The sequence below is a fragment of the Meles meles genome, chromosome 7 (assembly GCF_922984935.1).
Source record: "Meles meles chromosome 7, mMelMel3.1 paternal haplotype, whole genome shotgun sequence".
NCBI lineage: Eukaryota > Metazoa > Chordata > Mammalia > Carnivora > Mustelidae > Meles > Meles meles.
In genome coordinates, this window is record NC_060072.1 from 75,120,328 (window position 1) to 75,134,825 (window position 14,498).

A 14,498-nucleotide genomic window follows, 5' to 3' on the forward strand; every position below is an offset into this window, starting at 1 on the left:
AAGGAAAAGGAAAGAAAAGAAAGGAAAAAGAAAAGTTTGAATGACTCCTAGTAACCCTATATAGAGCTAGCCTACTTTAGAATTCACTGTGGGAAATGCTATCTTGAAATTATAATTCTCTCCTGTTACTCTTTCTCAGCCATGACAAATCTCCTTATATTTCCCTTTTCTTCCTCAGCATGTTCGTTGTAAGCTACATTTCAAACTTGCCTTAATTGTTTTTCTTATTTATTAAGTCTGGAATGCATTTGAAGATGCTGACTCTTTGGTGCTCTGGATATTATGTTTTCTTCATTGGTAGTTCTCCTAAAGACTTGTGAAGTCCACATTACTGCCCAATAGAACAATAGGATTTGCCTTATTGTGATTTTGGATTAAGATCTTTCTGTGTCTATCAGTAGTTGTGTTGTTCTGTCCCTCATTAATTGGTACCCATTCTTAAAGAGATAACATCACAAGTCATATCAGTAATTACCTATAGTAATTGAATTTATGAAATCTTTTCTTAGTGAAAATTTCTAGAGATGGGATAAAGTATAAATAAACATGGAATGGGTATCACCATTCAACTCTAGAGAATTTTACATGGGACCTGCTTTATAGGTATGTTTTGGGGTTTTTTTTTTTCAGCCTATGAACTTACAAGTATAAAATATGCTCCTCTCTAAAAAAGAATTCCCCAGCTTCCCATCATGCTACAACTAATCCTATCCAGGTTGGAAGTGATAAGTTGAGCTCTAGGATACAAATACCATGACTGATATGTTCACCCAGATCCTGGAGCACTGTGGTGAACAGTTCCTCACAAAGCCCCTGTTCTCATGGCTCTTACATCTAGTGGGGGAAGAGGAAATAGCCAATAAGCAAACAGGTAGTGATAAACACTTTTCAAACCATTAACACAGGGTAATGTGAGCATGACTGGGTGGCAACTTTAGATTGAATGATCAGGGAAAGCTTCTTACAGAGATGGCATTTAGGTTGAGATCCTAATGAAGTGATAGCAGTGTGAACAAGGAGAAGGGAATTGAAAATTCAAGACCCTAAAGTAGGACCCCACTTGAGGTGGTTAAGAAACCAAAAGGCCTAGGAATGGAGTCTCATGGGTGAGTAGGAGAGAGATGATGAGCTCTTTAAGGGAAGCAGGAGCCAAGGCAGATGGGGTTCTGTTCACCCTGGTCAGGATTTGACAATCATTAACATATTGGCAGTATATTGAAAGCTGAAGACTTGGACAAGGTTTCCTTTGGGGAGTGAGTAGACAAAAAGGGAGGGGTTCAGTATCGGTTTAGAATAGTCAACATTTAGAGGTTGAGCAGAGAAGGATGGGGAGCAAGTCAGAAGGGACTGCAACAAAGCAACCAGTGAGATTAGTTTAGATATACGGAAAGCCAACAGGAGAACGTGTTTCAAAAAGGAGCGAGTGGTAAATGCTGTTGAAGACATGGAGTTAAAGGAAAACACGGGTGCTGAATTCAGTGGCAACATGCAAATCATTGATGACTTTGACAAGAGCAGGTTCAGTGTTGATCAGAATGGACTGAAGACAAATATGATCTGAAAATGACCATGGGTGTAGAAAAAGAAATACAAATAGAAAGGTCAAGGTTTGCTTGTTTTAAGGCAGGATTTATTATCTTTAAACTATGTAGAGTAATTGGAAGAAATTAATGAAGATGAGAATGGGAATAGGAGCTACACCTTTTTTCTTCCCTTCCTTCTCCCCATACTATCACCACCAAGGAAATGTGAGGCAAGTTTCTTGGAAGGGAAGGAGAAACTGATAAAAGGAAAAGAGAGAAGCAGGAAACTTAACTACATTGTGGACACAGAGTATGGCCACTAGTGTTTAAAGCCTGTTTGAATTTGAGAGAGTCAGGACTTTTTTGGTTTTTTAATTGATTCCTCCTACCAGACACCATTTGAATCTACAAAGCAATCCTCCAGAAGTGGTTCCCCCTACAGGAAAAGAAGGAGACAGGGAGAAGTAAATAAACTTCGCCGAGGTTAGTAAGTGTTGGAGTTTAGCTTTGAGCATGTTTAGCTTTGGGTGTGCAAGGCAGAGTTGGGCTTTATGATCAAGAGAGAGGAATGCAAGGGAGTTAAATGTGTTTATAAGACAGTGTGTGACAACAGTGGGATTGAAGCTGGATGAGGAGGGAAGTGAAGACCCAAGGTCATAGATAATAAGCAAATTGGAGGTCAAAGGTGGAAGAGTGGCTGGGTTAGGAGAATTGGAGATGATTTGAAAGACTAGGCAGTATGATTATCGGTGACAACATCACAGAGTGAGGGGTTGATGTGGGATAGAAGAGCAGATCACCCGAGCTGAGGAACCGAGGGGTCAGGACCTGTCCCATGAATCTGTCACCCAGGAGCCTCATCCTTCTCCTTTCCTTGCAAAAAAGAAACTCAGAGCCTTGCGCTGGTGGTGGCCTCAGATGAAGTGTGTGCTTGTCCTAGGGCATGGAGAGTTTGGGCAGTACAAGCAGCAATATCAGCAGGCTGCCTTGGGTTAAAGTGTCAGCCCTTTCCCTCTCTGTCCCACACCCCTAAACTACCCTAAGCCAGGCATTCTTGTCCCCAGGGCAGAGAATTCTTGGCTGGGGAGAGGCAAATAGAACAATGGTTCACTCCTCTCACCAACAAGAGAAGTGTTCATTTTTGGCCAAGTGAAGAAAAATAAAATAAGCAAACTGCCTGGCAGTGGCAATTCTCTGGGAGAGAAGTGAGAAATACCCCATCCACTCCCCTCTCCAGCGTCCTCCCCTTGGACCAGTGCAGCTGTCTTCCTTTACTCCACTCACAGATCAGAAGTTCCCACTTTGACTTTCCAAATTAATACTACTTACAGTTGTTTATAAGCCACATCACTAACCCTTGCATTCACTTTATTGTAGATGTCTTTTCTTCTTACAGCTTGGTTTAGGCGCTTTTATCCTTACTCTTTGTTTTTTTTCTTCATTTCTTAAGTCAGTCATTCTAACTGCAATGTCCTTCAACATTCCCTGTCTCCCTCACTGTCGGCTCTTGGAATGGCTGCTCAGCCCATTTTCTGTGGCGCTTTCTTCTTACAGCCCACCCTCCCTGCTCTCAGCAGGGTCACTTGCCAAAGCATAGATCTGATCACATGGCTGCTTTGTGTGAAAAGACTTTGATGGTTCTCCAAATTATTTTAACATTGAATTTCCTGCAAAATGTCTCAAGTTACTTTGTTCCAACAACACCAAACGGCACTATTTTCTAAACCACAGCACAGTTAAGAACTTTAAAGATTTTATGTATTTATTTGACAGAGAGAGACACAGCAAGAGAGGGAACACAAGCAGGGGAATGGGAGAGGGAAGCAGGTTTCCCACTGAGCAGGGAGCCTGATGTGGGGCTCTATCCCAAGACCCTGGGATCATGATTTCAACTACCCAGGAACCCCCAGTTAAGAACTTTTAAGTTTCTAAGCACTAAAAGCATCTTGTTTCTTTTCCTACCCCATAGATTAACAACATTAGTCTAACTAATTTAATTTTATTGAATGGAATAATGTAGAACTTAGACATAAGCTTAAAATAGGCTATTTTCTAGATTTTTTCAATTTCTCTTACTGTCTCTTTGTTAGTGCTCTTTGCTGATTCCCCAAGGAAATGCCCAATTTGACTATTGGGTATTTTAACACTGCCCTCAATACAAATATGACTCTGCTTTTGTTTCAGAAGTTTACTTCTGACTGGAAAGTTTGTCCTCCTTATTGATTATGTTAACTCCCCTTGTCCTTCAAGGTTCTGCTCAAATGTAACTTCCTTTGTAAAGCTTTTGCTGACTCATCCAGGAGTAACTGATCGCTCAGCCTTGTGGTATGAACCTCTAACAGCACTTGTTCTGTTGTGTTATGGTAAATTATCTGTATGTCTGGCATCTCTGCTCCTGTCCCCATGTGACATCATCAAATCCTCACAATTACCACAAAATGTTAAGTATTAGGGTCCTCATCTTACAGATAAGTAAACTAGAGGGTCTGTCACCCATCTTGCACAAGCTATTATTAAGACCTAATGTGACAATAAATATAATTAATTTATAAAGGACTAAGCTATATAACTGGGAGGCATTCTTTTTTATACATTACTTTTGGGTGGTAAAGATGTTTGTATTTCTTTCTTGCCAATAATAGAATTTATTATTTCCACATAAAGAAATCCTTTAAATAGCAATTAAAACTAAGAACGCCGCTAGTGCAAACAATGAGGATAGCCTGCCCCAAAGGTTTCGGGTTCATCTGATCTTCCTGAAGAGGGGCTGGAGCCCAGGGCTCTGGAGGTGAAAGGCAAAAGCGTTCCCTGGTTGTGTACCTTTTTCTCCCCTTTCTCGCCTGCTTTATTTTTCTCACTCCCATTATTCTTCATGGGGGTTTTTAGTAGAGCTCAGCACCATCTTATCCCAGGGAGAAGAAGTTGTCATAGATAAATTTATGATGATGAGTGGCACAAAAACAACAGGAGTAATCTTTAAAATTTTTTATGGAAGCAAAGAACATTGCCATAGAGTGGAATCTTTGGCAGTTCAAAAAACAAGGACTTCTAGCAAAATTCGTAAGACGGGTTTTCTTCCTTTGGGCCTTATGTCTGTTTTGTTGTTAGCTAGTCTTTCAACTTAACCAGTCTCAGCTACGCTCTTGCTTTTCCTTAATTAGCATCAGGAGTTTTCCTTAGCTCTTTTATGACTTATTTGTTAGTGATCCTCATTAGCTTTGCTGTGGCCTTAAATCTGTTTGACATTTACTGTCCCACTATATAGGATTTTATGGTTAATTCTCAGTGTGTGCAAGCTAGGCTTCTGGTCATTACATTTTTTACAATGTATACATTCATATTTTATAGAATCTCTTGTATCTTAACATTTTTCTTTTTAATTTTGTATCAGTGGCTGGCATCCAATTTGTCCGGTTTCTTTATATCTTTATGCAGGTAAATACAGAAAACTAACTAACTAAATATATATCACTTAGTTAATGGTAAGTTTTTCAAGAAATAAAAAAATTATATTAAGGTTTCATGTTTCTGTGAAATAAAAGAATTTAATGAAAGGTTGTAATTTGACTTTATACCAAACTCTATTTTTCATTCTTTTCATTTATTGGACACATATCCTCAAAGTATCATCTAAGGACTAGGGAATAAAGTAACATTTCTGTCTCCAAGTTGCTGGACTATGTAGTGAAGAAGAATTATAACAGGTCTAGTTATTTCATAGATCTAGGTATGTTTTATTTCAAACTGTGTTATTCTCCCTTTGTTCTCCACTCTAAAACAATACAAAAGCCATCATCCGAGCAATAATATTCTTCTTTAAATTTTGTGTTAACCATTTGTATTGCTGTAATTTGCCAGGTATTAGGGACACATTGATTAACAATACAAAAAAGGTTCATTATGTTCAAATAAAACAGGAAATTTAATAAATGCAAAAAAGGTAGATAAGTGGTTTCAAGTAATGGTTAGTGCTGTTCTTTCAACAGTGATTTTTTTGAGTATCTACCATATGCTAAATGATGATATATAAAGTAAATCATGTAGGATGAAGGCCAGGGAGCTGTCTCATCTTAGCTCTTCAGGGAAGGCCACTGTAAGGAGATGACTTTTGAGTTGAGATCTAAATGACAAGTAGAAGCAGAAGAGTTTTTTGACCTGGGTCCTAAGAGTCTGTGGATAGAATTCAGGAAACATGGTGGGATGCTTGGCTGGGAGAAATAATTCCATTTCTGTTTTTGCTAGACTGACTGAAATTTAACATTTTCTTCCATTGGAATGTATCCTATTTGAATATCTCGGCAGTATTAGCATCGCCTGTGACTTTGTGATCAGTATTTTCATACCACATCTCAGTTCTTGCAGGTATTTTGAAATACTGTCGTCGCTTTGAAATTATGGTATTTCTGGGCGCCTGGGTGGCTCAGTGGGTTAAGCCGCTGCCTTTGGCTCAGGTCATGATCTCAGGGTCCTGGGATCAAGTCCTGCATCGGGCTTTCTGCTCAGCAGGGAGCCTGCTTCCCTCTCTCTCTCTCTGCCTGCCTCTCTGCCTAGTTGTGATTTCTCTCTGTCAAATAAATAAATAAAATATTTAAAAAAAAAAAAAAGAAATTATGGTATTTCTTAGATCTGCCACTAAATCTGATCAATACATTATATAAATCAAGAAGCACACATAATTACAGTATTGGTTATGTACTCCTACGTAATCAGTGAACACATAGAGCCTTCATACAATACGCCATGATTCTGTGGACAGGTCGTTTGGGTTGTACCCAGCTGGGCAGTTCTTATGGACTTGCCTGGGGTCACTCCCATGGCTGCTGTCACCGGGCACTCAACTGAGCCAAACAGCCCATCAAGCTTCACTCCCATCAGCTGCTGGTGCTGACTCTGGGCTGGGCCATGTGGCTCCAGCGAGCAGGCCTAGCTTCATCATTCCATGGCAGTGTTCCAAGAGAGCAAGGGTGGCCAGGCCTCTTGAGGCCGAGGCTCGAAAGTCCTCCTCACTTCTACCACCTTTTGTGGGTCACAGCAAGTCAGAGGCCCACTCAGAGTCAGTTTGAGAGGAGACTCCACAGGGAAGTGTGATTAATTTAGGACCATTACTATGATAAACTACCTGATTACCATATCATAATTTTTAAAATATTGTATTAATTCTAATAGAATCGGTATCCTTTCCTTTGTAATCCTGTCTTTTATGCTACAAGTGAGGAAAATTTGGCTAGGCCAAAGAATTAAACTGAGATAAGACTGATAAACAAGAAGAAGGCATACAAATGTATTTAATTGTTTTACATGTACACAGGGGTCTTTAGCAGAAAATAAGGACCCAAAGAAACCATTAGGCCCCAAAACTTTTATGCCTTTTTTACACAAAGAATGATGAATTGTGGGGACGTGACAAAATATGATAAATTAGGCTAGGGGCTGTAAGTTGTAGGACGGTGACTAGGAAATATATGGAGAAACTAATGGAAGATCAGGGTTATTTTAATATGTTTGTTTGTACAAGTGCATTTTGGTGCCAACTCCCAGTGTCTGCTGCTAAGATCATTCTTCTCTTCTGGTACAAGGAGAGCACCTTTTTTAGGGGCAATTTTGTGTCCTGCTTTTAGGTAGAAAGGAGGAGGGCAGAGAGCCCTTCCTGCATCTCCTATTTCCTAAGGGCCAGAAGCTCAAAATAATCAGTATGTCAAAGGGGCATATTTTGGGGTGACATGCTCTGAACCCTTTCACTTCCCTTTAAAATACTATCCTGACAAGATCCTCATCACCTTCAGCAAGTTGTCAAAGAATGCCGTCATGCAAATGAGGTTAAGAACCCCTGATCTGGAGGCAGGGAGTTCTGGGAGGGGAAGTGCAAAGTGCAAAGCCTCAAGGCAGAAGTGAGCGGGCAAGTCCAGCGAGGTCCGGGAGCACAAGGAAAGCTACTGAGGCTGAAGCGAGTGACCAAGGTCTGAACAAAGGCAGGTCAGACCATGTGGTTTATTGGGGAACTTGTGGTTGGACACTCCCCCACACCCTCCGGAGTATGGAAAGTTGGTACTATCTGCATACTAATCTACAATTTTCTTTTATATTTCATAATATGCTGTAGCTATATTTCTCTTTTAATACATAAAGCTCCTCATTTTTTTCACATAATTTTAATAATACTCAGTTCAATGGATGCATGATTATTTCATTGTTTCCCTGATAGCAAACATTTAGACTGTTTCCAATTCTTTGTGTAAATATACAGGATTTATTTTTCTCTTTTATTTACCTCTATGAAAATATACTTTAGAGTGATTTTTAGATGTAGAATTGCTGGGTCTCATCATGTATATGCTTTAAAAAGTTTTGACAGATGTCACTACATTGCCATTCAAAAGAAGGTGGTCCTGACTTCCATTCGATGAGGTGTTTTGTTATCTTTAACCACCAAGAGATCTGCACATTATTAACTCTAGAATAAGAAAGTTTTATATTGACTGTTTCTTCTTTTGTTTCAGAACAATGAGATGGTGGAGCTACAGAGAATACGGATGAAGGATGAAATCCGAGAATACAAATTCCGAGAGGCCCGCCTCCTTCAGGACTACACTGAGTTGGAAGAAGAAAATATCACGTTGCAGAAACTCGTGTCCACATTAAAGCAGAACCAGGTAAGGTTCAAGAAATTTTTTGGCTACACTCCAGTTGGTGCCACATCTTCTCACCACTAGGTTAAATGTTCTTTTTATTTCTCAGAAAGGAACGTGTCAAAATTTGCCTTAATCTTCCTACAATATGTATGTGCTGAAATTTCCCACCCCTCCTATTTCAGCTGACATTTAAAAGGCAATCCTAGAAGGATGATTTACAAGAAAGTTTTATTGGATAAGATGCAGAATCTTAGCTGATCTTTTAGCTCTGTGTTAACGAATTTTAGGTGGAAGTGGAATGTATTATAAACCATTTAACCTGACAACTTCTCATTAAAAGAAATCCCTTCTCTCTGTCTGTCTGTCTCTCTCTCTTTCTGTAACTTGCTTTGAAATCATACTTGGAAAGGAATTATGAAATACAAATAAATAAGAATAAAATTATAAGAGAAAGATAATATTTTTTTTCAGCAATAATGTAATCAAAAACATTGCATGTCTACACTTAAATTTTTTTTTTTTTTTTGGTAGTGATGGTTTGGTCACTTAATTGATTTATTTTCCTGATTGGTTTGCATTGTGGTTTGTTACAGTAAGTAACAAAAGTATGTAAATTAGTAGGTAAACTTAGAGGCCAGCCCAGATGTATGCTTCTACTTCTACTCCCTTCCAAAGCTCATATCTCTAAACAAAACTATTTTTGGTTTTGACAGATACAAGGGTTAAGAAGAGAAAGAGAGAATCCAGAAGGGGGGGAAAAATGCATGTATTGACACATTGAAATTTGATTTCCGATCACTGCCACTTCCTCCAGCTTTGGAGTGTTTGGGGAACAAGATGTCAGCCCGGGAGTGCCAGGGGTGGTTTTAGACCCTTAGAAAGGTTTACCAGGATGTCCCCTCTGGTTTTACCTCAGTCCTTCCCTTTTAAGCACCGACTCACTGTGTGTTTGTGTACTGAGGCTTGACGGTATTGTAAACATCCCGGTCTCAGCTGGGCTGGGGTCAATGAGCTCACAGTGAAGAAAATCATACTGAGAAGAATTTTTTTTTTTTTTTTTTTTTTTTTTTGTCAGAGAGAGATCACAAGTAGGCAGAAAGGCAGGCAGAGAGAGAGGGGGGGAAGCAGGCTCCCTGCTGAGCAGAGAGCCCGATGTGGGACTTGATCCCAAGACCCTGAGATCATGACCCGGGCCGAAGGCAGCGGCTTAACCCACTGAGCCACCCAGGCGCCCCTTTGAAGAATTTTTCAAGTATGCTCAGAGCTTCTGAAGAAGGTTATTGTTTTGTTTTGTTTTGTTTTTGGTTACCAGCAACCCTGGCTGCAGAGGATTTGAAGCAAATGTACTTGCAGTTCACATATTTAAAGTGGTCATTATTCCCAATTCCTACAAATCCTCTCTGCTCTCTGCACAGACAGGAGGCTATAGTCTCCCATCCCTGCATGTGGTAGACTAATCTACTCAGGAGGTTAATTTAGGCCAGTATTAGGTATTTTTGAAAGTCTGCCAAGGTATCCTGTGTGTATTCGTTAACCCAGAGGCCGTTTCTGTGGGAATTTGTACCATTAGCCTGGCTGATTACTGTTTATGGTTTACCCATGCCCTTCCACCTGTCATTGAAATATGGAAATCAAAGGCTTACCTCAGAAGTTTGAAACAAAACAAAACAAACAAATGCCAAAATGTACACATCTCTTTAATTTTATTTTCTAGATGCAGTATGGTAATTTTCCCAATTAAGTGTCTAATTAATTAACTTGAAATTATTTCCTCCACAAAGGGCCATTCTGGCTTATTTCCTGACAAATGGATGCCCTGTTCAAGTCTCTCCCAGTGAAGAAAATGCTGGGTTTTGTTTTTTGGGTTTTTTCCCTACTATTGGCCTTTATTGACAGGAGTTAGAATCCATCATATACTCCGTTTCTAATTAGTGAAGAGTTCAGTAAAATATTTTATGTACAAATACCACAGGGTTGTTTTTTTGTTTTTTTTTTTTTCAAAGAGATGACAGTGCTAGCTTTCAGTCTCAAAACTGCTCTGAATGTTCTTTTACTGAAGCTCCCTACACAAAATCTACTTCTGCCGTCTGGGTTGACATTTCTCTTGAGCAGCCAAGCTACTAACATTATAAAATGCTGAGCCATTTACTATTTGCTAAGTGACTGTTGTTTAAATAGCACTTATTATTCCCTATATAGTTCCTATAGGTTAGTTTATTTATTTTCCATCCCCCTCAACTATAATATAACATCAAGAACAGAGCCTGCCTGGCCCACAGAAGGCATTAAATAAATATCTGTTGAAAGAATGAATAAATTAGGGTTTTTTTCTTGCTTATATTCACTCCAGTTTAGAAAGGAAACTAAAATTTAAGATTATTGTAATTAACCCAGCCAAATTTTATTTGTGATCCTAAATATGAAATCTATAAGAACATCAGAGAGTTGACTCTGAAAACTTTAGCCACATCCCTCTGTGTGCTGACTGGTTTCTGTGTGCAAAATGAAATCAGGCCCAGCCTTACAAATACAATTTATACTTTGATACTTCTGAAAACCGAATTATCTGAAAGAAGTGTAGGAAGCAGCAGCCTAAAGAGAGGTCGAGTTGACTGTCAATTCCCCATCAGAAAAACCCACTGATGAAGCACAGCTATTTATGAGACCTCTCCACGAAGAGAACCACCTTGACAGAGCCTCAGTAATATCTCAAAATGGGAGGTTTAGAGAAAGGCTGTTCATAGGGTTTTAGGGTCTAGACTGGGTTTTGGATGGTGGGAAACTGGTTGGGATAGGTTGCGTTTATGACATAATGACTGTTGGCACAACAAAGTGAAGGTCTTTTACTTGGGTCTTGCCTTGTTTTCATTGGGTTTCATCTTCTTGAAGAGTATTTCCCACAAGCAGCTAAGTGTTCTATGCCTAGTCTCCGTATTGGTTAATATAGGGTTAACAGGAAAATTTGTCTGGTCCCAGTGTTACCTACCAGGGCAGGAAATTATGCTAGCTTCCATTTCTAGAGATGTACTTGTGGAAGGTGAGGGAGAAATAATAAGTCCTATGTCCCTAGTATCTCACATACTGAACTAAAGCACTCAGTAGTTATCTAACCATTGAAAACACTTGTTAAAATTAATAATTCAACAATACTGATATTATGAAGAACATTTCCTCCAGGGATATGTTTCTATATCAGGAAATAATATCATAAGAGACCTAGGGAACATATTCAGTTCAGTTTGATTTCATTTAACCAGTGTTTCAAGAGTATATTTCTATGAGTCCATGTACTTTTTTTAAGGACAAAAGATATGGTCACTATCTTAAAGAATGTATAGTCCCAGGAGGGAAGGCAATTAATAGACTCAGCCATCCATGTAATTGCATATTATTATTATTTTTTAAGATTTTATTTATTTATTTGACAGAGAGAGATCTCAAGTAGGCAGAGAGGCAGGCAGAGAGAGAGGAGGAAGCAGGCTCCCTGCCAAGCAGAGAGCCCGATACGGGGCTCAATCCCAGGACCCTGGGATCATGACCTGAGCCGAAGGCAGAGGCTTCAACCCACTGAGCCACCCAGGTGCCCCTGTAATTGCATATTAAAAGCTATGTGTTAGGGGCGCCTGGGTGGCTCAGCGGGTTAAAGCCTCTGCCTTCGGCTCAGGTCATGATCCCAGGGTCCTGGGATCGAGCCCCGCATCGGGCTCTCTGCTTGGCTGGGAGCCTGCTTCCTCCTCTCTCTCTCTCTGCCTGCCTCTCTGCCTACTTGTAATCTCTGTCAAATAAATAAATCTTTAAAAAAAAAAAAAAAAAAGCTGTGTGTTAGATGTGGCAATGAGGTCGGGATTAAGATCTTGAGACTTCCTAAACTCTGCAATGATTATGATACTTACCCCCCAACCCTCATGTAGTTAAAGAGAAAAAAAAGTTACTAAACTATGAAGTTGCTAGAAGGAATTGCACCAAAGTACTGATTTTTGTAATGGTGACAATTTGTTGCTCTTAAAAATGTCAGGCATTTTTTTTTTTAATGGAGCCCAGTTAGAGACTTGAACTCATGACCCTGAGATCAAGACCTAAGCTGAGATCGAGAGTCAGATGCTTAAACAACTGAACCACCCAGATGGCCCCAGATATCAGTTTTTAAGTGTCTTCTCATTCCTGTTTCTTGGTGCCTCCACGTTTGGGGGTCTCAAATTATCTGATTCAGCCTTACAGTGATAGCACCAGAAAGGACTGATCTGTTTGCCTGAACAAGTCAATAAGGACTTTGGAGTTAGGGTCATATTTTTGATACTGGTCTTGCAGGTTGGATAAGAGTTTTCCAGATGACAACCTTGGCTAAGGCAGAGAAATATGAAATAGCTGCATGAATATTAGGAGCCTGAACCACATTGGAATGAGTAGAGTAAGTGGAGTTGACCAGAGAGAAAGAGATCAGGTTTTATATGACATCTACTGTCAATTAAATATGGATTACAAAAGTTAAAAATCTACAATGCAAACCAAATTAATGTCTTCAAGTCTGGCCCAGGAATCAGTAAACTTTTTCTATAAAGGCCGGATAGTAAATATGTTAGGTTTTGTAGGCCTAATATATCTCTAACAGTGTCTCTTCCAACTACTACATTCTGCTGTTGTAGCATGAAAGTAACCAGAGACAAAATAGTGTGACTGTGTTCTAATAAAACTTTATTCACAAAAATTGGTTTGTAGTGGGCTAGATTTCATCCAGAAGACACAATAATATTAGACAATCCCTGGCTTAAGCTATCAGTCTAACAAGGATTACAGAATAAAAGGTCTACGATGCAAACTAAAGAAGTGTCTGCAAATGTAAGCTATCAGATAATTTGGGAAGAGTCAGAGGATTGGTTGAAATACTAGGAAAGGTTAGCAAGCAGGTATCCTGAGTTGCCCAGGGAAAGGAAAAGAGAAGATCAGGAGGAAGACAACTTTACAGTATATAAGCAGGCCTGGAAGGAACTATGACACAAGGACCCAGATTCTGTTATCCCAGACAATTTCTATGATTTGAGTCTTTTCTATCATGGACATGTGGAATTCCAGTGATCTTGTATAGCAGTGAGTACTGGTTGTCCATCAATATCCATTGTTCCCTCTCCCAATGTGATTACCCTGTGTTTGTTTGTATGTTTGTTTTTATTTATTTGAGAGAGCAAGCAGGGAGAGGGGCAGAGGAAAAGAGAGAGAAAGAATCCATAAGTAGACTCCCTGCTGAGTGAAAATCCCAGGACCCTGAGATCATGACCTGAGCTGAAACCAAGAGTCAAGCACTCAACCATCTAAGCCACTCAGGCACCCCTGTTACTCAGTTTTTAACTGAGTCTAAGGCTATGCGGGGTAAAGACAACATTCTTCACCTCCCTTGTAAGTTAGTGTCATGTGATTAGTACTGGCCACTGGGATATGAGAAGTTATATGAACATCTCTTGAGACATGTCCTTTAAGAGAAAGGGTGTTCCTCTTACTTTGACCCACTGCTTGAAACATGATCAAGGTGGCAAGCTGCCTTAGATCATATGGACCAGAGTAGGAGGCAGTGCAATAGGATAGAAGATGCCCGGGGCACCTGGGTGGCTCAGTGGGTTAAGCCTCTGCCTTCAGCTCAGGTCATGATCTCAGGGTCCTGGGATGGAGCCCTGTATCGGGCTCTCTGCTCAGCAGGGAGCCTGCTTCCCCCTCTTTCTCTGCCTACTTGTGATCTCTGTCTGTCAAATAAATAAATGAAATCTTTAAGGAAAAAAAAAAGAAGATGCCTGGTTCCTGGATGACCTCATGAAACAGAGAATCCTACTGGCCCTTGACTGTTTATCTCCATAGTGTTACATGAGAGAAAGCCAAAGGTCTATCTAGACTCAATCAGTCTTATCTAGGTCTCTGTTACATCAGCCAAACCTACATCTGACCTAAACCTATGTCAAAAACTGCTATCCTAACCTTTGCAAGACAAGCCATTGCACTGAGATTATGTGAAGAAGGGTAGGGTGGAGAGTGGAATAGAAACAGATGAAAATGTCAATGGTCTATGATCCCTATTCTTTCATTTTTAAAAATATTTCTGGGGGTGCTTGCGTGGCTCAGTCGGTTAAACATCTGCCTTCGGCTCAGGTCATGATCCCAGGCTCCTGGATGGAACCCGCCTCTGGCTTCCTGCCCCATGAGGAGTCTGCTTCTGCCCCTTCTCCATCTCTCTCTCAAATAAATAAATAAAATCGAAAAATAAATAAATAATAAAAATATTTCTTAAATACACGCATAATAATATAAACAGTAAAATTAATGTACAACTAAGCACAAAGTTTAAACTAGTATCTAATATCAT

At 39.8% G+C, this 14,498-nt stretch overlaps 1 protein-coding gene across 4 annotated transcripts in view; it reads left to right on the forward strand.

The window, feature by feature from the left end:
• Positions 1 to 14,498, forward strand: part of BICD1 (BICD cargo adaptor 1) — a 210,572-nt gene that overhangs the window by 140,737 nt on the left and 55,337 nt on the right. For all 4 annotated transcript variants that reach the window (XM_046013080.1, XM_046013082.1, XM_046013081.1 and 1 more), the window contains exon 3: positions 8,021 to 8,173. In XM_046013080.1, the coding sequence (XP_045869036.1) occupies positions 8,021 to 8,173 (153 nt within the window). The remainder of the gene's footprint in view (positions 1 to 8,020; positions 8,174 to 14,498) is intronic.